This window comes from Setaria viridis, chromosome 4 (genome assembly GCF_005286985.2).
Source record: "Setaria viridis chromosome 4, Setaria_viridis_v4.0, whole genome shotgun sequence".
NCBI classification, from domain to species: Eukaryota; Viridiplantae; Streptophyta; class Magnoliopsida; order Poales; family Poaceae; genus Setaria; species Setaria viridis.
In genome coordinates, this window is record NC_048266.2 from 1,203,283 (window position 1) to 1,226,273 (window position 22,991).

Consider the following 22,991-nt stretch of genomic DNA (forward strand, 5'->3'; position numbering starts at 1 on the left):
AAAATGTGATGGACTGATCGGTGGCTTTTTGAATTCGACATCAGGAAGTATTTAATTTATTTTGGTTTGTGATTCCTGAAAAAAAGTTCAACTTAGCCAAACAGAGAAAAATGGAGTTAAAACTGGGTGCATTAAAAATCCCAAAATTAAAATGAAAAACCCTAATTCTGACTGTCAAATTCAAGTGCTGGTACGGATGGCTGTAAAGTTCTTAGATTTGCGCGTCATTCAAGGATAACATGAGCATAACATTTAGCATGACTTCTGCTCAACTATAAATTTTTGTCCTTAGTTCACTGAACCTCTTCACTTTTTTGTGCCTTTCTCTTGTGAAAATTTCATGCTCACCCCAATGATCATGCCTTTTTATTTACAGAAGATTGGCCTCTGGCTGTTTTGTAGCTCCAGAGGCTTGCAATATTTTTGTGTTTGTGTTATCTAGCTGCCTCTCATTAGGACATGAGATGAGGTGAAACTTGCATATGTTCAACAATGTTGGACAAAAAATTCATTTGGTCCAACTTATGTTGTGCAAATGAAAAACAAAACTCTGAGCTGAGATTTTAGAGGAAATTGAAAGTAAATGCTGCCAATATAAGGCACGTTCTGCATTGTTTGGTTTGCATCAACTGAAGGCAATGGGCCGCAGGATAAACGCAAGCGGAGGCCCAACACGAGTTAAGCTGGGCCAGGTGGGGTCGCTAAGTGAGCCGACCTATTAGCATGCAAGTGAGAGAGGTTGGTGAACGCGCCATGAACAAGTCTGCTTCCTGCTTTTTAATGGAGAGATTGGATTGCCGTCTGAATCAGTAACTGAGCCGAACTGACCGGCGATGTACGGCCGCCGGCGGCCAGCGTAGCTTGAGATTTATCCTAAAACACTAAAGACAGTGTTTGTCTGTGCTAAGGTAGGTAAACGTAAACGTAAAGGAAATCAGATTACAGTGTATATGGCGGCGGAATAGGTGATTACCTTCTTTTTTTGGTTGCACTCTGGTAAGGTAATCAGATTACGATGGGTGCTATATGTAATTACGGTGGGGGAGGAGGGGTAACAAGCTTGTATAGATATTATTTAGGCAAGGGATTCGATTACAGTATCAATTGATTACAAACCACCGCAACCAAACATATGTAATGGGATTTGTTACCTTCAGTAATCAAATTATGTTACATTTGAGCTAACCAAACACCACCTAAGTACCTCAAATAGACTACGTTGATTCACAAGTGCACAATGTGAACAATCTGATGGTTTTAACCAAGTGTGCACTTCTGCTTCAGTTTGGACCAAGGCATTCGCACATCTTCCATCAACTCCAAAGGGCGAATATCTTATGAACATGCTACCTCCGTAGCTCCTTTTGTTTCAAATTACATGTCGTTTTGATTTTTTTTTGATATTTTTACGCGTGCTTGAATCCACGCCGGCCGCTACACTCCTTCCGTCGCCATCCGGAGGCAGTGGCTGCCACGGCTGGCTGCCGTGCGGAAGGCCATCCATGGTCGCCTCTGCCACCTGCGAGCACGCCTTTTCAGCTCCCCCGTCGGCCGTCGCCTGCCACCATGCCTCCTCGCCGCGTGACCAAGCACAATTTGCCAAACGGACGGAGCCTGGAGGAGGAAGCGGCGGCCGCTCCGTTGCCACGGCGGTGTGGCCGGTCGGCCAGCGAGCAGAGGGTAAATTGGACGAGCCGGCATTTCATGGGCTCCTGTCCTGACGGCGAAACTCAGAGGAGAAATAGAACTAAAAGAAGAACACAGAGATGCCTGCAGCCCTGAATCTGTGAATCTCAAGTCTTCTTGACAAACAAGACAGGACATCGGACAATACTTGTTATTACAGCTGAGACTCAGATTATGAAGATACAGTCGCAACATCGTCAGTCAGAAAAGCGGAATCTTAAATGAACTACATACACATACTACAGAAACAAAGTGCACACACCCCACCACAAATTTTAAGAATCCAAAACAAGGAGGAATCAGTAGTCTCAAACAGAGATGACACGATACAACAAAACCAACCACGTAAGACACTAAGCGTGCCTGAATAAACAGATGAAGACTCCATTATACTAAACCGCACTACCCGAGGTAGCAGTGGCGCCGTCGTGCTCACCTGTCCTGCTGGCGATCCCGGCATGGAAGAGCATTGCCCATAGCAGCGTTATCAGCTCGCCACCCCTGGCAATGGCCTCCTTGTGCCCTTCGAGGTTGTCCGAAGGCGCGACGTACAGGATCAGCTCCGACCAGAAGTCGGCCAGCAGCTTCCACATTGCCTCCTCATCGTTGAATGTGTCCACCAGCAGCATTCCAAGCTTCACCCCATTCTTCAGCAGCTCATGCTTGGAGTTGGCTTGCAGCAATTCGACCAGCTTTCGATGCTCATCCTCCGGCGTCGACGACCCTGACGCAGGGTGCTCAGCAAGCGCGCACTTTACATCCTTCTTGACTGCCTCGTACAGGCTCTTGCTCCACGCTTTGTTGTCGGGAAGAAGCTCCGGACACCAGTTCACTAGGTATGCGCAGTACCGTGACAAGTGAGTGGCAGCGATCTTATGATCAGAATTGGAATCCTGATCATATTGCTTCACTTCAAGGATGCATGTGGCAATATGCCATACAAGTATGATATCAGATGCACCTTTGCCATGGCAAGCCCAGATGAAGTTATCACCAACTTGGCTTCTGTGCAGAGATTCTACACCATTGCTTAATAAGCAGCTTCCGTTGATGACACTTGTCAGTGCATTGAAGATGCAAACCTTCACGGCCGCTGGCATCTTGACATTCCTCCCACGGTCTGGCAGACGAAAGAGACGCCTGACAAGTAGTTGGTTTGTTCTTGGTGGAAGTACCAGTACTGAGCACTGGCTCATTTTTTCATCCCAGTGCTTCATAAGCTTGCATCTGCATCGTAACAGAAGACTAACCCATCTCTGCATGCAAATTGAATGCTGCAAAGAGGCGCGGTTTACATAGCGGCAGATAAGGGAAACTTTGGTCCAGTTAGAGCAAATGTAAGATGACATGTCCCTGACCTCAGCTACCACCGCTAACACAAGAAGCGAAAGTAGTGGCACCAAGTCGAAGTAAAACATTCCAATGAACGTTGCCATCGGTGGACCTACCATTTGTCCCTCAGCAGTACACCATATGAAACAGGTAATTTGCGGATCCTTTGAGGAAAAAATTAGGTTATTTGTGGTTACCACTAAAAACAGGATGCACATTCCTATGTCCAAGAGTGAGAGGAGGATAAACAAGATGGGTAGCCAAGGCTTGGAATAGGAGTTGGGGAGAGATGAATAATAATAATCATGAACAAAAGAAAGCTCATCGGCAATCGCCCCAAATACCGTATCATGATCATCGGCTTTCAGAACCAAGCTCCGGAAAAAGTTGAGTGTCCCCATAGAGCCAGCATTAGTGAGATGGTACCTTGCAAATCGACACCGCAACAACTTGAACAGTGCCAAGGACAGGCATAAATGTTTTAGTGGTGGTGTTGAGATGGGAAGCGCGCTATCCAACTGCCAGATCCTGTCAAGGGTTACAGGATCAATATTGCTGATCAACGTTGTCCCAGAATAATCATCCTTGAATGCATACCCGCCAGGCTGCACCTCCACTTTTTTCTCGTCTTCTCTCATAACCAAGAGTGGTGGTACATCCACAGATACCGGTGGTTCAGCAGCATCTTGACTTGCCTCTCCTGCTTGTAGTTGCTGCATGTAAACAAAAACAAGTCCAGGATTGCGTCCGAGTGAAAAGGACCGCCGTGCAGTTCTAGAGGCATACCATTGGACAACTATTTTGGTACCGAGGAGAGCAAAAGGTGTGACAGATCCCAGGTAAATGGAGATCCAGGGAGAACCCTTGTTGGCGGTGACACCAAGGTAAAGGGTCCAGCCCCCCTTGACAAGCAGCTCCAAAGGCGGACTTGTGCTTTGGCCTTCCCTCTCGTCAACAGAGACTATTACACTAGTATTGATCATGACGATCTGAACAAGGAATGCCCACATTACTAGAACGAACGAGTGATTGCTTGCATCGCATGTTGCAACCAACGCTGACAGATGATATGGAAATTCTGGTGAGAAATTAATGACGAAATTAGGCTCGCTGCCGATGGTGGAGACGACAGAGGAGATGATGGGTAAGAACAGCGTGGTGGCTCCGAGGAAGATTAAGCGGGTGAAGGGGTGGCGGCGGTAGCGCTGGCCGAAGGCGCCTATTCCAACCATGACTCCTGCCAGGACAGCTTCAATGAGCAGCAGCGAGTTAACTTTCCATATCTGCCCTCTAATCTTCTTGTGGAAGGTTGCCTCGATGTGGGCAGCCGGAACCACCGGGCAGTAGTCCATGGTGGTCAGCTGCTTGCCGAACTTGAAGTCGTTAGCACAGAGGCACAAGGAGCTTTAACGGAAGAAAATCCTACCCAGACTAGAGAAATTTAAGGACTTACCAAGGTGGAGAGATCCAGGCGACTGACGACACTCTGCAATCCCCTCTTGCCACCCGCTGGAAATGTTTCATCGTGCATCTACCATATACGTACCGAGAGACTGTACTGTGACATGATGCGCACGTTTATTTGCTTTTGCTTGCGCTGTCTAGGTCTGGTTTAGTTGCTCAAAGTTTGGAGGTGCAAAATTACTGTTATAGCACTGTAGCACACTGTAGCGTTTTGTTTGTATTTGTGAATTATTATCTAAATATTGATTAATTAGGCTCAAAAGATTCGTCTCGCAAAGTACAACAAAACTTTACAATTAGTTTTTGATTTCGTCTATATTTAGTACTCCATGCATGTACTGTAAGTTTGATATGATGGAAAATCTTCTTTTTGCATAGTGTCAAAGTTGGGAGTTTTGAGGGAGCTAAACATGGCCCTATTCGCCTTGGCATCCATCCGTCCCCTTTTGCATACCTCTTGTCAAATGATCCACACAGGCACACAGGAGACACCGTTGTTCGGTTCGTGCATGTGTCGGGCAGCACTCATCAAGCGCAAGGCAAAATTGCACAAATCCCCCAAAATTAATATTGCACACCGGTTTTATTTACACCCTTGAGCTAGTTTTATTGTTGTGTTGGTCCACACTCCACACCCTTGCTTAGCTCCGGTGCAAAAACCCACCCCACTACGTATAGGATGAATTGGTTTAGCTCGTTATTCACTCATCTGGAGCTATTGTAGTCTTTATCAGAGTCACGATATCTCTCTCCGTCCAAAGTACTATTCATTTTGGGTTTGTCCTAATCAAACTTGCCTATTGTTGACCAATTAAATTACCAAATAAATAATCTATCAAAATACATTCATGGCGATTAGATTGAATGAAACAACTTTAGTACCACAGATACCATTATATCTTTCAATAAACTTAACCAAAATTAGACAAATTCGACTTAGACCAAACACAATATGAGTAATTTGGGACAGATGTATCGTTTTGTGCTTCCACCAAAATAATAACCAATAAAGAGTATGTTGATCGCACCATATTTTTGTAGTCTGCAAAACTTAACAATTATTGACAGCTGACAAGATCCTTGCTAGGAATTTGCAATGTAACACCATTTGCCCACTGTGTGATTAGAAATTCGAGACTGCAGCTCATCTATGTTTACAATGCAGTTATTCAAAAGAAGTCTGGCTATTGGTAAGCAAATGGACGGGGGAACAGGTTGCTACTCCAACTGATGATGACCAGGAACTGCAAGCGTGGTGGAATGGCCAACTGAAATCGTTGAGCATAAAACAAAGGCGCTCTAAGGCGGCGATCATGACCATCACAGCATGGAACATGTGGAATGAAAGGAATAGAAGAATTTTTCAGAATCAGGAGCTACGGCCAATCACGTTCCGGAAAAAATTCAAGAGGACATCGCCATGAAACGTCAAGCATGTGGAAGCCTTGAATTGGACGGTGTATCTTAATTTCCATTTTTGATGTTTCAGAGTCGAGTTAATCTCCTTATCTGTAATATTGAACTATATGTAACTTTAAATTTCTACTCCCTTCGTTCCAAATTATATGTCGTTTTGACTTTTATAGATACATAGATATTATTATGCATCTAGACATCGGGTATATCTAAGTGCATAACAAAGTTTATAAACGACCTATAATTTGGGACGGAGGGAGTACCTTCTTAAATGAATTGGTAGTGCTCCTGCCTCCTTTAAAAAAAACTTAACAATGAGCCCTTCATTTAAAATCCTCGGATTTCATGTACCTAAATCTAGGAGGCGTGTTTTAGAGAAAGGAGAAAGGAATAAAAAGACAGAGCAGTAAAGTCAGATGGACTATTGGATTGCACGAGGGGAAGCATGATATACGGCCTGTTCGCTTCAGCTTATTCAGCCGGCTTATCAGCCACCAAACAGTGTTTTCCTCTCACAACAAATCAGCCGTTTCAGCTTTTCAGCCGGCTTATAAGCTGAGCGAACAGGCCGATGATTCTTCATTGGCAGCAATTCTCTTTTGTCAAATCGCCCCCTCGCTTCTTACCAACTGACCAGCACACAGTACACTCTCAGAACCTAGAGCTTTATTTTATTCCTTTGGTCCTCGGATTTCGTGTGCCTCAAATGTCAAATCTAGGAGGCGTGTTTTAGAAAAAGGAGAAAGGAAAGGAATCAGAAAACAGAGCAGCTATTCCAGTGAGCTGGATCAAGCACTATTGGATTTGTGTGAATTTCATCGCGCATGGACTATATATTGAGCGACTGTACTGTGATATGATGCGCATGTTTGTTTGTTCTTTTGCCCTAGTGTGCTTTCGGTTGTAGGCTTTTCTGGATGTGCTTGCTTTTGCTTGCTCTCATGCTCTGTATCTTTGACTGGTGTATTATTGCTGGCCCTTGCTTCCAGAGGCCAGAGCTGCCGAGAGTCACAGAAATGCCATGTAGGTATCTGCTCATATTCCCGCGCTCAGTGTAATGCCTTCTCACGTTTAGCTAGGGGCTAGGAAAATGAAATAATGTTTTCCTTCTCCTTTTCGACTCGTGGAAATTGAATCATGGCTGAAACCGAGCAGGGAAAGGCTACTTTAAAAGCTGCATCTCTGGAGGTGTTTTTTCCTTCATTTTTTTTTTTACTTTCACGCATCTTCAACTAAGAAATATGTGCTGTGATTTTTTTTTTCAAAATGAGAAGTTTTACTAATTTTAAATTGTTACATCAAGGTGATACAAAACTTTTAAAACTCTCACAGCCTCTGCATAACCAAGGTGCACACAACCTTATAATTTATAAAATGTTGGAAAGAGATCACGGAACCTTATAAAATGTTGGAAAGAGATCGAATAGACACATTAATGACACATAATACGTAGACTAAATTGCCTCTCATGTGCCTCGTAGGAGATTATTCCACATTACTAACTTGTTCCCAATTAAGTCTCTTCTCCACGAGAGATTAGGAGGTGAGGTGAGATTAGCACTTTTACAATAGTATCCTGTATATGATGGACTATAATGTAGAGACATATATTGTTCGGGCAATGTCCTAGCGCCTAGCCGCCACACATTCTTCCCAAAACCTAATCTGCGATCCATCTTTGATAGTGAAAGTACTAAAGTGAAGAAAATCCTGTTTGACCTTTATAAGACTTGTCCAAAAATAAGAGTCCTCATTTTTTACATTATACCTAGGAAAACGGCTTGGAACGAGATACTTGTTTTGTAACAAGTGTTGCTAATTTCTCTTTGGTTGTGAGAAATCTACAGAGCATTTGTTAAGAATGACTGTATTCTTAGTATCAAGATTGAGTATCTCTAGCCCACCTTGGTCTTTTGTTGTCCTAGGATATCCCATTTGACTAATCGGTACTTAGGTTTCTGTTCATCATTTTGCTAAAAGAATCTTGATCGGAAATAATATAGTTTTTAAGGACTCATTTTGGTATTGCAAAAAATGACATCATGTGCATGGTAAACTACTAAGCATTGAATTAATCAATGTGCTGTGAATATTTTGATTCTTCAACAAAACGACAGCTAGCGGTCCTGCCAAACATTCAGTTTTTTTAAAAAGAAAGAAGAAAGAAACAGAGCCTGTCGTCATGGTCGCTCAAAAAAAGTACGAAAGAAACAGAGCCGAGTTGCATCATGTTCGAATTACGTAGCAAGCACAATTATTGTTCAGGGCATCAATCCCTTTTGCAGATCACTGACATCTTGTCAAATGATCCATACAGGAGACCATTGTTTGGTTCCTGCATGTGGCGGGCAGCACAAGGCAAAATTGCACAAATCACCCAATATTGCACTCTGGTTTTATTTTAACCCTTGAGCCAGTCTTATTGTTGTTTCAGACTATCGGTCTGTGGGTGCGAATAGGTCTGTAATGTTGTTAGCTGAATGCGTCATTCAAGGATAACATCTTGATGCATTAATTTCTCATGAGCAAACCATTTAGCTTGACCTTTGCTCAACTGTAAAATTTTGTCCTTAGTACATTGAACGTATTCGATTTCTTTGTGCCTTTCTCTTGTGAAATTGACATGCTCTTCTTACCGAATGATCATGCTTTTAATTCAACACAAGTGCTTTCCTCTCGTGAAATTGACATGCTCTTCTTACCGATGATCATGCTTTTAATTGAACACAAGTTTTGGCCTCCGGCTCATTTTATAGCTCCAGAGCCTTGCAGCATTTTGTGTATGTGCTATCCAGTTGTCTTTCATTAGAACAGGGGATGATGTGAAACTTTGCATCTATTCGACTATCTTAAACAGCAATTTCATTTCGTCCAAAACCAGCTTATGTCCTGCAAATGGAAGGGAAACAATGAGCTGAGATTTTAGAGGAAACTGAAAGCAAATGATGCCAATATGAGAAAGCAAATACTTGATGGCTGGTGATTGGTTGCCCTAACGAAAGAAGAGAAATTTCAATTTGTACCAGTTTCGTTAAGATAAAACTAGCTAGTTACGGCTGAACACGCATCGGGGTGATGCATTGGCAAACTCAATTCAATTTTGTCCTGCAAGTTGAGTTGAGCCCACTCCGTATGTAATTCTCTGAACTCTGACAGTTGCTCCGAATTCCTAGTAGTTCTCTAACATGAGTTTTTACAAGCACACAATGCGAACAATTTGACAGTTTTAACAAAGAATAAGTGAGTGCTGCAGCGCATGATCTTACAAACAACCACCAAGTGCATACTTTGTAAGGCTTCAGCTTGGACCAAGGCAGTTTGCACATTTTCCATGGAATCCAAATGCCTTTGCACTGCAACCCTGCGATCAAAGAGTGGCAAACTGGGCACTCGGATTTGAAGCAGAGGAGGCCAAGAAAGCTAAGTGCCATACTACCCGTCCCCCAAACTCCTGCATTCCTGCTACATCCTCATGCTTCACTAGCTCATGCTTTCCGGTATGCCTGTAAATTCTGTTTCGACAAGCTCTTGAAACAATGTTTCAATTTCTTGAACACGTTCTTGAATACTAGTTTTCTTAAAGCCTGGAAGTTGGGACAACTGACACCTTTCAAAGTCAAAGTACCTGCTTGGCCATGGTCCATGGATCATCTCTGTTACATAAACATGTATCAGTTGTAACCGGTTTGGATTGTAGCCGATTCATTTAGGACTCCTTGTAGATAGCGGATAGAGTTGTTGTAGAGTTGTTGTAACAAACTCCCTAGATGAATCGGCCTCAACAACCAACCGAGATTGCAATCTTGTAAACCACGCAGGGAGTGCTTCCTTGCCTATACAAATAAAGGTACGCGGCCTCTACGGAGGTGAGAACGCTTCCCTAATTATCCTGGTTACTCACATGGTAATCAGAGCCACCTCCCAGAAATACATCTAGCCATCATCCACCAAAATCTTCCTGCGCAATGGCGAGCTCGTCGTCTGTTGCCGCCGCTACGCCACTGCTAGGCCAAATCATCACCGAGAAGCTCTCCAAGACGAATTTCCCATTATGGAAAGCTCAAGTCATGCTCGTGCTGTGAGGAGCGCAGCTGCAGGGCTATTTGGATGGCACCAACGTCGCCCCCCCTACTGAGATCGATAGCAAGATTGGAGAGAAGCCGACGAAGGTGCCTAACCCGGAGTACATTGCTTGGTGTGCTCTGGAGCAACAAGTGCTGGTTTCCTGATGACATCTCTGTCACGGGAAGTCATGGCACAAATCGCCACGTTAGCGACCCCTCGTGCGGCATACACCGCATTGGAGCAGATGTATGCATCTGCCTCACGAGCACGGGCGGTAAACACCAGATCGTTCTTGCCACGACTCAAAAAGGTAACATGTCAATTGTTGAATATGTTGGCAAGATGAGATCTCTTGAAGATGATATGGCTGCTGGCGGAAAGCCCATTGGAGATGAAGAATTGGTCTCCTACATCCTGGTCGGTCTTGACATTGAGTTCAATCCCCTGGTGTCGGCCATGGTTGCACGGGTCGAGCCAATCGCTGTGGGGGGAACTATTCTCTCAGCTTCTCAGCTTTGAGTATAGGATGGATTTGCTTTACGGTGGATCACAAGGATCTGCCAACTCTACTAGGTGAGGCCGCGATGGTGGCAACTACCGTGGACGCGGAGGAGGCCGTGGTCGTTCTGGAGGCCGCGGCCGCAGCTCATCATCGGGCGCGTCAGGAGGACGCGGCACTGAAGGTCATGGAGGCACCAGCACCGACAAAACTCAATGTCAAGTCTGACAAATATGAGCATGCTGCTATTGAATGCTGGTACATATTCGACGAGCGCTCGTGGGCAGCACGCGGTGCCCACGGTCAGGTGCGCGGCACGCGCGACGAGCTCTCGGTAGACTGGCGGCAACCCAGCGCCGGTGGACGGCCCAGCCGAGCGGAGCGAAGGCCCAGCTGCGTACGCGGCCTGTCACTCCAGCCCAGCCAGCGGCTCAGCTCCTCCTGGCGAGAGGCCAGCGAGCCAGGGGAGCGTCCCGCAGCCTGGCCCAGCACAGCTCCCGCAGTGGCCCAGGTGTCAGCAAGGCCCAGGCAGGCTCACAGCTCGGTCCAGCGCGCATGCAGGCCGAAATCAGCAGGCCAGCTAGCTGCATTTCACTCGGTGGTGACTGGTGAGCAGCATCCGCATATCGTCCCTTTCATGCTACAATGATTTAATCATTCAAGCAATCATGACCTTATCATTTGGATATTAGTTTATTAGCTTTTGCTTTAGTTCATCACTTGATCTTGCATCCGTGGTCGGCTGGAGTTTTTATTTAGTTAATCTTTATCACCTTGTCTAGCTTTGTTCAGTAGTTTGTCACATGCTAATCTTGCTTTGTCTCTAATTAATTAAAGGGGTGTTTGGAGGAGGTTAAACTTTAGGCCTCCCATTTTAGTCAGATTTTAGCCCATTCTCCTAACACCAGGGCTAAAATGGAGGGGCTAAACTTTAGCCCCCCAAAATTTATTAGCCCCTCCAAGGAGTGCTAAAATGGATTAAAGGAGGCTAAAAATGATCCCCTTATCCAATTTTCCCCCGTTGCCCCCCTCCCCGTACTCCCTCTCTCCTCCCGCCGCACCCCTGCCGCCATCCGCTCAGCCTCGCCGCCTCTGCCTCCGCCTCCGCCTCGCTGCCCTTGCCGCACTTCGCCTCCGCCTCGCCGGCCCTGCCGCCTCCATCCGGCCATGCCTCCTCCACCCAGCCTGCCGCCTCCGCACCCCCCTCTCTCTCGGCGCCGCTGAGCTTGTCATCCCTGTCGGCGAGGGAGACGGGGAGGACGGTGGCGGCCGGCCAGATCCTCGCTTCCCATCCTCGCCGCCGCCGCCGGATCCGAGCCCAGGCCGCTGCGCCGGCTTCTCCGGAGCCATCCTTGCGCTGCTCATCCGTCGACCTGGGAGGGGTGCTGGCCGCGACGCGGAGGCGGGCTACGTCGGCGGCCGGGACAGGGGTGGCCTTCTTCTTGGCGATGGCCTGCTTCTGCTCCGCGGCGGTCTGCTGCAGCTTTTTGCGCCGCAGTTGCCAAGCCTCCTCCGCCTCCAACACCCGCCCGACCCCGCCTCCTCCGCCCAGCCCCCCGCCTCCGGCCGGCCCCACCGCCTGCGAGGTCGGGACCGCTCACCACCACCACCGCTACCTCCGCTCGGCCGCTGGAGCGCCCAAGCTGTGCCGGAGTCGGAGCTCGATCCGCCGCGTGCCCAAGCTACCGGTGGAAGACGACGCGAGCTGCGCATAGGACGGGACCGGCAGGATCGGTAGAGGCGACGACGTCGCGGCCGCGGAGGCAGTGGTGCCATGGCGCAGAGGAGGAGTAGGTGGGCGAGCAGCACAGGAAGAAGTGCTGCCATCTTCTGTCATGGAATTGGCTTGGAAGGAGAGAAAGCAGGGGTAAATAGGTCTTTTGTCAACATATGTGCTAAAGTTTAGCCTCCCACCCAAACACCCCAAATGGCTAAAGTTTAGCACTCTATTTGAGGGAGCTAAACTTTAGCCCCTTCCTCCCAAACAAGACCTAATTCAAGCATTGTCTAATAAGGTTTAGTAGTATCTTTGCTTTTCTCTTGTGCAAGCTTTTCGGTGGCTCGCTTTGTTTTGCTTCCGCTAAACTTTGAGCATTTGTAATCGTTCCTAAGGTGAGCTTCTCATGAGTTGACTTGTGTCATCTTAACGATTAGACGTGAGGTATGTTTGGGGTGGCAACCGGGACATAGACCTTATTCTCGAAGAGAATTAAAAAAAAGCTCCCATTCATCCGGTCGCCGTTCCCGGTTCTTCACCACTCTTCGGATTAGTTTTGGTTCGCGCTAGCTGCCGCTTTTGCCGAGCGCAGGTTGATGCTGCTGCTGGCGGCAATGACGACGATGTTCACGTACGGCGCGCGCGCGGCGCGGAACGGTGAGGCCGTGAGGGACGGCTGGACAGCGGACTTCCCCGGGATCAGGCGGCGGCCCGGGCGCGACAACGACGGCCACACCTTCGACTTCGTCTGCACTCTGCACCGAACTCGGTGACGGAGTCTTCGTGGCGCCGCCGTCCCCGTCCATATCAAGGCCGCCATCGGCATCGCCTACGCGATCGTGGCCTACGTCGACATCATCCAGCAGAGAGACCGGACGGCCACGCTGGGCGTCGCGATGGGGCCCCCGTGTCTTACCCTGCTCATCAGCCTAGCTCCCCGTACGGTGGCTACGGCGCCAAGCAACCTGCAGGGACAGCTTGAGGTCGATGACGTCGGCTCCAGCGCGTGTTTGCTTTTTCTGTGGAGCTGTGCCACCATTTTAGTTGTGTGTACTGTACTATACTACTGGAGGAGTCCTGTTTTTTTAGACCCACTACTGTAGTACTGTTGGCCTGTGCAGTTCTTCCTGAACTCACACATGTCCCAGACACCTGGCCAGCCAATTCAGACCTCGCCTATTTCCAACAGGACCTAAGACTAAGCTCCATAGAACTGTACGGTTGCTGAACACTTCTTCCATCAATCCATGCCCCCCGCCCCCCCCCCTCCCCCCCGCCTGAGTCCTGCTCGATGAATCATCCATTTGACTCATCGGGGGGCTCGATCTCCGCTCATGCCACCAGTTGAACATTTCGTTGCAGGAGATCAGGTCGTCGTACAATAGTGTTGTGTGCTGGTACACCAAATCCAGGAAACGCGTGGAGCAAATCCTTTTTATACACATCCAAGCTTCCTCTGCTGCAGCCCTCTTTCGTCACTGAGCATCCGAGCTTGACAGACAGTTGAGAGAGACATCGGCGATCGATATGCAGAAACGCGTGGTGGTGGTAAGCGCGGCGGCGGCCACGCTCGGCCTCGCCGCGGCCGTCCTGGGGTTCGCCGCCGAGTATTTCAAGCACAAGGCAAGTTCCTTTTCCTTTAAGTTTGCCTTCTTATTCCCACCTCAGACCGCCGTCCAACGACGACGACGACAGGGCTAACTGTTGTTTGTGCCCGAAACCCGATCGGATCAGGCTTTCGTGCGGTCCGACACGTCCCGCTGCGAGTACCGGCGCACGCCGGCGCTCGGCTGCGGCATCGCGGCCGCGCTCCTGTCGCTGACCGGGTTGGCCCTCGTCACCGCCGCGAGCCGCTGCTTCCGCCGCCGCGACGACGCCTTCGCGGCCGCGGCCGAGAGTGATCAGCGCCGCTGCGTCACGAAGGTGTGCGCGACGCTCGCGTGGTACGTAGGTTCTCCGTTCTCCTCCTCCTACACGGGCAGACCGCAGACGGGATACGGCCTGCAGTATGCATGCTTTACCTTTGCTGGTTCTGTGCTGCTTAATTAGTGCCTGCTGCCGGCCGCAGGTTGCTGGTGGCGGCGGCGGCGGCGATGTTCCTGTACGGCGCGTCGCGGAACGCGGGACGAGGGAGGCGGGGCTCCTTCACGGCGGTCGAGCGGCAGCCCGGCCGCACCTTCGACTTCGTTTATCGCTGCCCCGAGCTCAGGGACGGGCTCTTCGTGTCGGCGTCCATCAACGCCGGCATCGGCATCGCGTGCGCCATCGCGGCCTACGTCGACCTCCACAAGAAGAGGGAACACCAGACGGTCACTCTGGGCGTCGCGATGGGGCAGCCATACCCGCCGGCTCCCGTGGCTTACAACCCTGCTCAACCTCCGTATGGTGGCTACGGCGGCGCCAAGCAACCTGCAGGGACAGCTTGAGCTTGATGACGCCGGCTCTAGTGTGTGTTTGCTTCAATTTTCTGCAGAGCCGTAATTGCTAATTTACTTTCGAATTGTGGCTTTGTAGCTTTGAGCGTCTACTTATCGCCATTTTTGTAAGTGTGATTCATCACTTGGGTATGTGCTTGTGTTTTCAAGTTGTTAATAAGAAGAGGCGTAAATTTGAGCCAACGACAAAACAAACACAACAGATTTCTAGTAACATAAACTCTTCAACAAATCAGCCTTTGCACATGCAAGTTTTCCACGAATCTGGCTAATGATGTTGTCTCCTACAAACCCATTATTGTTACATAAAAGTGTAAATTCGTTCCATAAACAGTAAGCGGAACTTTGCATATTTATATTGATTGGTCTATTTGTGATGAGTGATTGACTGGATGATTTGAGATTTTATTGGTTGAGTCCATATTTCATATGTACGTGATTATGCTAATGGCTAACCGGAGGTGTTGTGTTGTGTGCGTTCTGTTGTGGTGTGTGTAAAACATATCTTGTGTGTTGTGTCTCTTGGCTTATGATCCGTAGATGTTGGATGTGACATGGTGGTTGATGGCATGAGGTGAAGGTAAGTGAAAGATTCATGCCGATGTACCAGGGCTGTGAAGGGTGAACATGAGTAGGCTTGGACCGAGTGACCTGAGGAGTTTGGGCGGAGTCGCGATCCACATGGTGCACGGAAGAGCAAGAGTATACGAGATGGAGTCGGCGTCGATCGAGTCAAGCGGGACAGATGCGAGTTGAGTAGGCGGTCCGAGAGTGGGAGCGAAAGACTTGGAGGCGTCGAAGGTTTGGTAGATGCCGAACACGCGTCGACATCGGTGAGTCACGTCGGGTGCAGCGTGCAAGAGGGTTTGACCGGTTTGACCTCAAAACCTGAGGCGAGTCTGGCGCGGCTGGACGGCGTCGAGTTGGAGGATGTGTCGAGTTGAAGATCGATTCGGGCATTTGCTCGTTCCACTAGGAGCTGCAAATTAAACCCGACCAAACTGTGTGTGTAGGGGGGAGTAATAAAATTTCAGTATAATCCTTCCGTTCTAAATTATAGGTCATTTTAGTTTTCTAGGTGTATATATATTATTATATATTTAGATATAATATCCTAAAAACCAAAACGTATTGTAATGTAACGGAGGGAGTAGATCTACCAGAATGCATGTCCAATAGCTTAGCGCACTGAAGCAGCGATGCAGTCGTCTGCGCCGTGCAAGACCGGGAGGGAAGCTTGTGACGAGAGTGCAGAGTCGCTAGGCTACTGCTTGCCCGGCCATAGAGCTCTTGCAACATGTCCCATGATCTGATGACCCATCTCAGGTCCAGATTTTCTTTTGAAACTTCCTCAGGTAGAGACTTCCATTTCTCGCTTTCGAGAGAGATGCTGGTGAAAGTGAGATCTTGTAGCCTTCGATCTGGCCCAAAGTGTGAGAGCAATGCGCTCAGTGATAGATAGAGGAGAGAAAAATGGGCCTGCAAACTCTTGGGCCGCTAAGCCCATTCAGTTCTACCTGTGCCAGCCCAGCTGGATGGTGGCCATTCCCCTGGTTCTCTCTCTCTCCCTCTGAGTCTCTGTCCCTCTCCCCGGCCGGTCCTACTGCCGCCCGCCACAATTGTTGAGGGTCATCGTCGGCGACCTCACGCCGGCCGGCAAGGGGAAGCGGCGAGCCAGGCCTCCTCCAGAGGAGCGCCCCCCAAACAATACACGAGAGGTGAATCCAACCCACCCCAGCCACCTACCGGACTCTCTCCACAGCCACAGCCGCGCCTTCTCCGCCCGAGGTCAGCTGCTCCCTCTTCCTCTCCTCCTCCGATTCGTGCTTGTCCAGCTCTGGTGGCTACTGGTAGACGGCAGGCGACGAGGCGGGTCCTCCTCCTCCTCCTGCTCCTCCTCCCTCTCTCGGATTGAGGCATGGTGGTGGCTGGGTTAGGATTAGGTTAGGGTTTCGGGTCCTGGTTTGTCCGGGGGAGGTGCGGTTGCAGTTCATACTTTCCAAATTTTTGGGAGTTCAGTTCAGCTGAACCCCTCATGGCCCACGTTGGATTTGCTTCTATGTTAGAGGAGTTCGCGAGGGAGGCGGCAATTGACCATGTCGCGGTTGGAATGGTGCGGAGCTAAATGGCCATGATGCAGTGCTGAGAAATGTTGAGGTCTCCCATATTAGAAATGTTGACGTTACTTCAAATTTTTAATTTTGGCAGTTACTGCTATGGAAACTTGTAATGCGTCGTTTTGTTTGCTATGGTTTCGGAACTTTACCGAGATAGGAAGACTTAATTTCGGAAAAGGAGATGATGAGTATACCCAAAAGTTCTTTTAGGAACATGTAGAACATGAACACTTGCTTCTACTTAGTAGATTTGGATAATCAAGCGCGTTTGGGGAACTTGTTCTGGCGTGATACTAGGTCACGGGCAGCAAATGATTACTTTGGACATGATGTTGTTTACTTTGACACCTCATACTTGACAGTTTTACTTTCAGATCAAAGTGCTGACAGTTATATTTGGTTATTTAGGGCGATGGAGGTGGAGGAGCCGTTCGCACAGTCCAAGAATCCCCGCCGGGCTCGGCGCCGGGATCTCAACGCGCTGGTACAACTCGCTTTGTCCCCTCTTTCCTTCTGTTGTTCCCGATCCTTCTAGCGGTCTTGTGATCCTTAGCGTTAGATAAGTGCTTGGTGTGGGGGGAAATTTCCATGGTTTTCCTTGAATTCGAGGTGTGGGGACTGCGGAGGGAATCTTCAGTTGCATTTTGAACATGAGGGTGGGTGGGCGGTGGTTTAAACAGAAGCTGGTTGTCATTTAGGGTTAGGATTTGATTGGTTCATTTGGTTTTAGTGGATGGTTGTTTAGTCTTTAAACTCTATTTGGGTGTATTTGATTGGCATTTTTTTTCACGGGAGCTTTCACATGTCCAGTGATTCTATATTTCTGTTCATCCCTGTGAGCTTGAAGTTCTAATTTGTGAACCATTGCTATCCACATTACGTTGCAGCCTTTGCTTCAGATGCTCTAATATATGGCAGTAGGACACCTTAGTTGGATGGTTATTGGAGTATTTACCAGCAGTTGGAGGCAAATGTTAGTGTGCCATCATGAAATACCTGCATTTAGGGTGTGCTATTTGCTCAAAGTCACTTATGCCATTCCTATGTTTTAAAAAGTTATTACTCTCAAGTTGACTTCAATTTTTTTCAGCTGGAAGAAACTTAAGATTCCAGTAGGTTGCAATATGAGTGGTGTCATGATGAAGGTTTTGTTTCAGGATCCCAGCATGGAGGAGTCCGATGGGGAGGATATTGGTGTTCCAGAAGTTGGCATGGTGTTCAATAATCATGCAGAAGTCAACCGGTTCTACCGCAAGTATGCCCGCCGTGTTGGCTTTGGTGTCTCAGTAAGGAGGTCCTCATTCTCACAAGAAGGAACTTGCTTATATCTCGAGCTTATGTGCTGCAAAGGAGGGCGGCCACGTTATGAGCCAAAGTTCCGGAAACGGGCCTCATCGACCACTAACTGCCCAGCCAAGATCCGGGTGAAGTTGTGGGGAGACAAGTTGTTGCATGTAGAGTTGGCGAACCTTGATCACAATCATCCAGTGAGCCCAGCAATGGCAAGGTTCTTGAACTCTTATAAGCAGCTCTCTGGCCCTGCAAAGAGGCGGATGCGTATGGGTGGCCCTGGGGCTATGCCTGTTGAAGAGCCAAGTAAGATGCCCATGGATAAGTTGGGGGAACTTGAGGAGCTTTTGTTTGGTGAGAGCAAGCACCACAGTTTTGTGGAGAGGGGCCGTTTGAAGCTCCAGCCTGGAGATTCGGAGGCCCTTAGACTTTTCTTCACTCGGATGCAGGCCAAAAATGCTAACTTTTTCAATGTCATTGACTTGGATGATGAAGGCTGTATCAGGAATGTTTTTTGGGCAGATGCGCGGTCAAGAGCCATGTATGAGTATTATAGTGATGTCATCACGCTTGATACTTCTTATGTGGTTAGTAAACATGATATGCCTCTTGCAACATTCATCGGGGTGAATCATCATGGCCAATCTGTCTTGATGGGGTGTGCCCTGCTTTCTGATGAAACAGCAGAAACCTATTCATGGCTACTTAAAGCTTGGATAGCATGCATGTCCGGCAATCTTCCAAAGGCCCTTGTCACTGACTATTGTAGGGGCATCCAAAGTGCTGTAACTGAGGTTATTCCTGGAGTCCGTCATAGAATGTGCTTGTTTCAGATAATGAGGAAGGCTGCAGAGCGGTTAAGTGGGCTGTCGGAGTACAGAGCTATTAACAAGGCAATGCATAAGGCTGTCTATGATTCGTTAACCATAGATGAGTTTGAAGGAGAATGGAATGCTTTAGTTACATGTAATGGGCTTCAGGGCAATGACTGGTTAAGATCACTTTATGAATGTCGAGCTTCATGGGTTCCTGTCTTCATTAAAGATACGTTCTGGGCAGGAATGTCTGTTACACAAAGAAATGAAACTGTCACTCCGTTTTTTGATGGATATGTGGATTTAAAAACCACCTTGAAGCAATTTCTTGGCAAGTATGAGATGGCTCTGCAGAGCAAATATGAGAAGGAGGCCCAAGCAGATTTTGAGACATTTCATAAGCAACGTCCACCAGTATCAAAATTCTATATGGAAGAGCAGCTCTCAAAGGTATACACCCACAATATGTTCAAGAAGTTCCAGGATGAGATTGAAGCCATAATGTACTGCCATGTATCTTTAATTGGTGTTGATGGGCCTATCTCCACGTTCAATGTCAAGGAGTGTATTTTCCTTGAAGATGGTAAAAGGACTATGAGTACGATTTTTGCAGTGACATACAATGCAGACGAAAAGGATATAACGTGTATCTGTGGGGGTTTCCAATTCAGTGGGATCCTATGCAGGCATAGTCTCTCAACGCTCAAGTTTCAGCTGGTTCGTGAAATTCCACCACAGTATATTGTTGATAGGTGGAAAAAGGATTTTAGACAGTTGCACGTGATGGGACGCCCTCCAAGTGACCTTGTCCCCAACAATCGTGTGGATCGATATGACTATTTGTCAATGAGATGCTTGCAACTTGTTGACTCTGCAGTCCTATCAGATAAATATCGCCTTGCTTTGAGGTTGGTGAGGGAGATGGAGAAATTTCTGCTCAATAGCAATACGCATGATGATACACAACCAAGGATCAAGTCTCGTGTTCCTAAAGTAAATAAACCAAATACAGTGACTGGTCAAAATGTGGTGGATGCAGCTACTGATAAAGGAAATGCTGGCCCCAAAGGACCTGAGGTAATAATACGCATGTTTGTTTGTAAGCTTTACTGAAATTAGAATCAATAGTGGATATGATTTGCTTAAATATGGGTACCATGTAATGAATCTTGTTTTGTAACATGCAGCCTCCTGCCGTCATGCAAGCATCACAAATCCAAAAGGTAGATTGCACTATGCATTACTTAATATTGTATCCTTAGTTGACACATGTAGCACTAAGTATATTGCTCGCTTGCTATTTTCACCCCAGGGAGGAGCAGAAAGAGGAATAGTTCCTGCTGGCTACATTGGAGTGCCAGCTAATGTCCAGCAATTTGTAGCCAATCAAGCAGCAATTCGGCCAAGCATTGTGTATATGGTACCGGTATGTCAAAGAATAGATGGCTATATCTTCTGACTCACATCTTGATGAAATCCCACTGGCACTAGAAAATACCAAATTTCTAGGATATTTGAAGATGTCTCTTGCATAAGCATCTGAGGCTTCATTTTAAATCTGCTGTCATTCTAAATCAGGAATCATTTGCATTGAAGCATGGCTATTTGTTTTTCTTTGTAGGTGGTATATAATATTTGATTTTTCTAACAAAAATAAATCATACTACTTACTAGTCAATAGTAGTTATTGAATTTGAAAATTTTCTTTCTCAATTTCTACTTTGAGGCAAATTCCATTCGATAGGAGTATGCTGTTGACTGTTGCTGATCGGAAATTTCAGAGTGGTGTTGACCCGCATGCTTTTGGAAATGGTGTTTTGATGCCAGTGATGTACCAGCAGATGTTCCAGGTTTGAGTTTATGTTTGTTTTTGAGTTCTTGCATGCATCTTGCCAGGACAGTTTTCGCATGAATTGATGGCATGCAATGGCACGGTGGTATGTGTAGGTACCACAGAAGCCGAATGGAACTGTGCAAGATACTTCAGCAAATGGAAAAAAGAAGCGGCCTCGTGGCCAGAAGCTGACAGAGACATCTCAACTATCAAATGGAACTCCAGGTCCTTCATCTGGCTAGGGGATACTTCTCATAGTTAGAACAGGTTCTCCTGATATACTCCTAATACTTGATGTGCTTTTGCTCAACTATATTTGCCCGTGTGACAACAACCATATCGTTCTTCCCAGGCTTTCTGTACATACATGGACTTGCTGCAGTGAAAAATTTTACTTAGGGATGCCGGCACTAACAATTACTTCTCAGTGTGATCCGAGTATCTGCACCAGCAATGAAAATGAAGCTGGGTAAAAGCACTGGTCTTCATTTCGATCTTCCCGGAGTTCTGAGTGTAGAGTTCAGTTTAAAAGTTATTCTTTCTTTCTTTCTTTTTGCTGATTCCAGGAAGACTGGCTGCATCTAATTTCCTCAGCCGCGGCCCCAGTGTAATGTACGAGTCTTGTAAATGAATTTTGTTGGATTAGCTCTATCATGGCTCATGAGCACCGTCAGATGCCTCTGAATTGCCATGGCCTCATGATATTGTTGTATGAATGTTGGGTACTTAGGCATCAACCCTGGAGTAAGGCATGGCAAAGGAGGTCACTATTAGAGTTTTTCTTACATTACCTTGCAACATGTATTCCTAGGTTGAGGAGTTCTGAAGTTGAAAGGAAACAAACAGCGGCGCTATGCATTTTTGAAGTAAGGACTAAGGTGTAAGTTGCAAGAAATTGCTCGAGCATAGAATATTTGACTGGTGAACTGGTTCCTAGAAAAAAAAAACACCAATCATTTGAACCTTCGTTCGTACTCTCAAGTTTTTGGCCGCTTTGTATAACATTCGATTACTTCACTGCATGCGAGCAATGTTCGTTCTACTGGCAGCATGAATGCCAGCTTGCAAATTTTGGGCCAATTGCAGGTCCATTCACACAGTTTCAAAACAGCTCCTGATCTTGTTAAATAAAACCTGACCTGGGAACATTTAGGTATACATTTACAATTTTAAATTTAATCTGTGAAAAATTGATTTGAAGTATAAACAATGCAGGATCCACGTCCCCACGTAGACACATCAGAACCTCGTCCCCCCTCGCAGCTCTCCGGCGGGTGTACATGGCCGCGGTGGACGCTGTTTTGTTTACCGACGTCTTGCGCAAGCTCCCGCCCGCGTTCTCACCTCGTCCTCGCCGTCCGCCGTTCTCCTGCCGCCGCCGCCGCCTCTTGCTCGAACTGCACCTGTGGCGCCTTTCCAGTTTCCATCGCGCGCAGCTTCAGGACCTCAGCCATGGCTTTGTTAGCCATTTCTACACGCGCGACGCCTGGACCGGAGCTCGTGGCCCGGGCGTGGAGGTCCATGGCCGCCGCCGCCGTCGCCGTCGCCCTCCATCTATGATCTATACCGTCTCCTCCCTTCTTCTCGTTCGAATGCGGGCCCGGGATTACGCGATTGTCAGGCCCGTGGTGCGTGCAGTGGAGGCGGACCGAGCACCTAGGCGGGGTCATCGGCGCCCGCAGCCGGCCGTGGCAGCGGCGGCGGGTTCGCCGGGATACATTTTTATTGCAGAGAACCCCCCGCAACCAATCCATTATTTACATAAACCCCCCTGAAATGGATCGCGATTATTAATCGCGATCCGATTATTTTCATAAACTCCCCTCCAATTATTTACATAAACTCCCCTGAAATGGATCATATTTTCGCAAACGCGTCCCTCCTCATTTTTTTCTCCTCCACGGCGGCTCCGTCCGGGGCTCCCCTCCCAGTCCGGCGACGGCGTGAACGGAGTTCCGCTCCTCCTCGAGGCCTCTCCTCCTCATTACCCGCCGTATCTCACCTCCGATCATTTCTAACTTCCGCCACTGCCAACTCTGTCCAAATTCCTGTCGTCGCAGAGCGTGCCTGCGCCCGACCGGAATTTGGCGCCGTACGTCCTCCAAGCTGCTGACAATGTTGGTGATAGAGAGGGACGGAATTTTGATCTCTTCGATGCTACCTGAATACCTGCTGCAACCACACCTTGACGTCGTCGCTGCGGTCGGCCTCCTCGTCCTCGCCGAGTCGCCGCCTGAACACACCCGCGGCGCCGGCGCGCCGCCACTCAAAGCAGTCCCTCTCCTCCGTCCAATGTCAAAGCCTTCGATTTCTCCTTCCAA

General features: G+C 47.9%; 2 protein-coding genes and 1 non-coding gene across 4 annotated transcripts; all 3 read left to right on the forward strand.

The window, feature by feature from the left end:
- Positions 1-10,344: 10,344 nt before the first annotated feature.
- On the forward strand, positions 10,345-10,484 carry LOC117854281 (small nucleolar RNA Z247). Its single transcript, XR_004640214.1, has one exon. It is a non-coding gene; the product is annotated as a small nucleolar RNA Z247 (small nucleolar RNA).
- A 2,733-nt stretch (positions 10,485-13,217) lies between these two features.
- On the forward strand, positions 13,218-14,994 carry LOC117853283 (uncharacterized). Its single transcript, XM_034735674.2, has 3 exons — positions 13,218-13,802; positions 13,914-14,122; positions 14,248-14,994. Exons 1-3 carry the CDS (start codon positions 13,707-13,709, stop codon positions 14,603-14,605), a joined length of 663 nt encoding a protein of 220 aa, XP_034591565.1. The 5' UTR covers positions 13,218-13,706; the 3' UTR covers positions 14,606-14,994.
- A 1,182-nt stretch (positions 14,995-16,176) lies between these two features.
- On the forward strand, positions 16,177-21,455 carry LOC117852686 (protein FAR1-RELATED SEQUENCE 6). Of its 2 annotated transcripts, XR_011897966.1 has the most exons (9): positions 16,177-16,402; positions 17,140-17,215; positions 17,889-19,913; positions 20,024-20,059; positions 20,149-20,262; positions 20,618-20,686; positions 20,784-20,937; positions 21,023-21,139; positions 21,237-21,455. XR_011897966.1 is itself a non-coding variant. In XM_034734885.2 (8 exons), the coding sequence occupies exons 2-7, from the start codon at positions 17,144-17,146 to the stop codon at positions 20,910-20,912; spliced, it is 2,445 nt and encodes an 814-aa protein (XP_034590776.1). In that variant the 5' UTR covers positions 16,177-16,402; positions 17,140-17,143; the 3' UTR covers positions 20,913-20,937; positions 21,023-21,455. The 2 variants fall into 2 exon arrangements, 1 of the variants encoding a protein (XP_034590776.1); XM_034734885.2 differs by having other exon boundaries at positions 21,023-21,455.
- Positions 21,456-22,991: the final 1,536 nt, after the last annotated feature.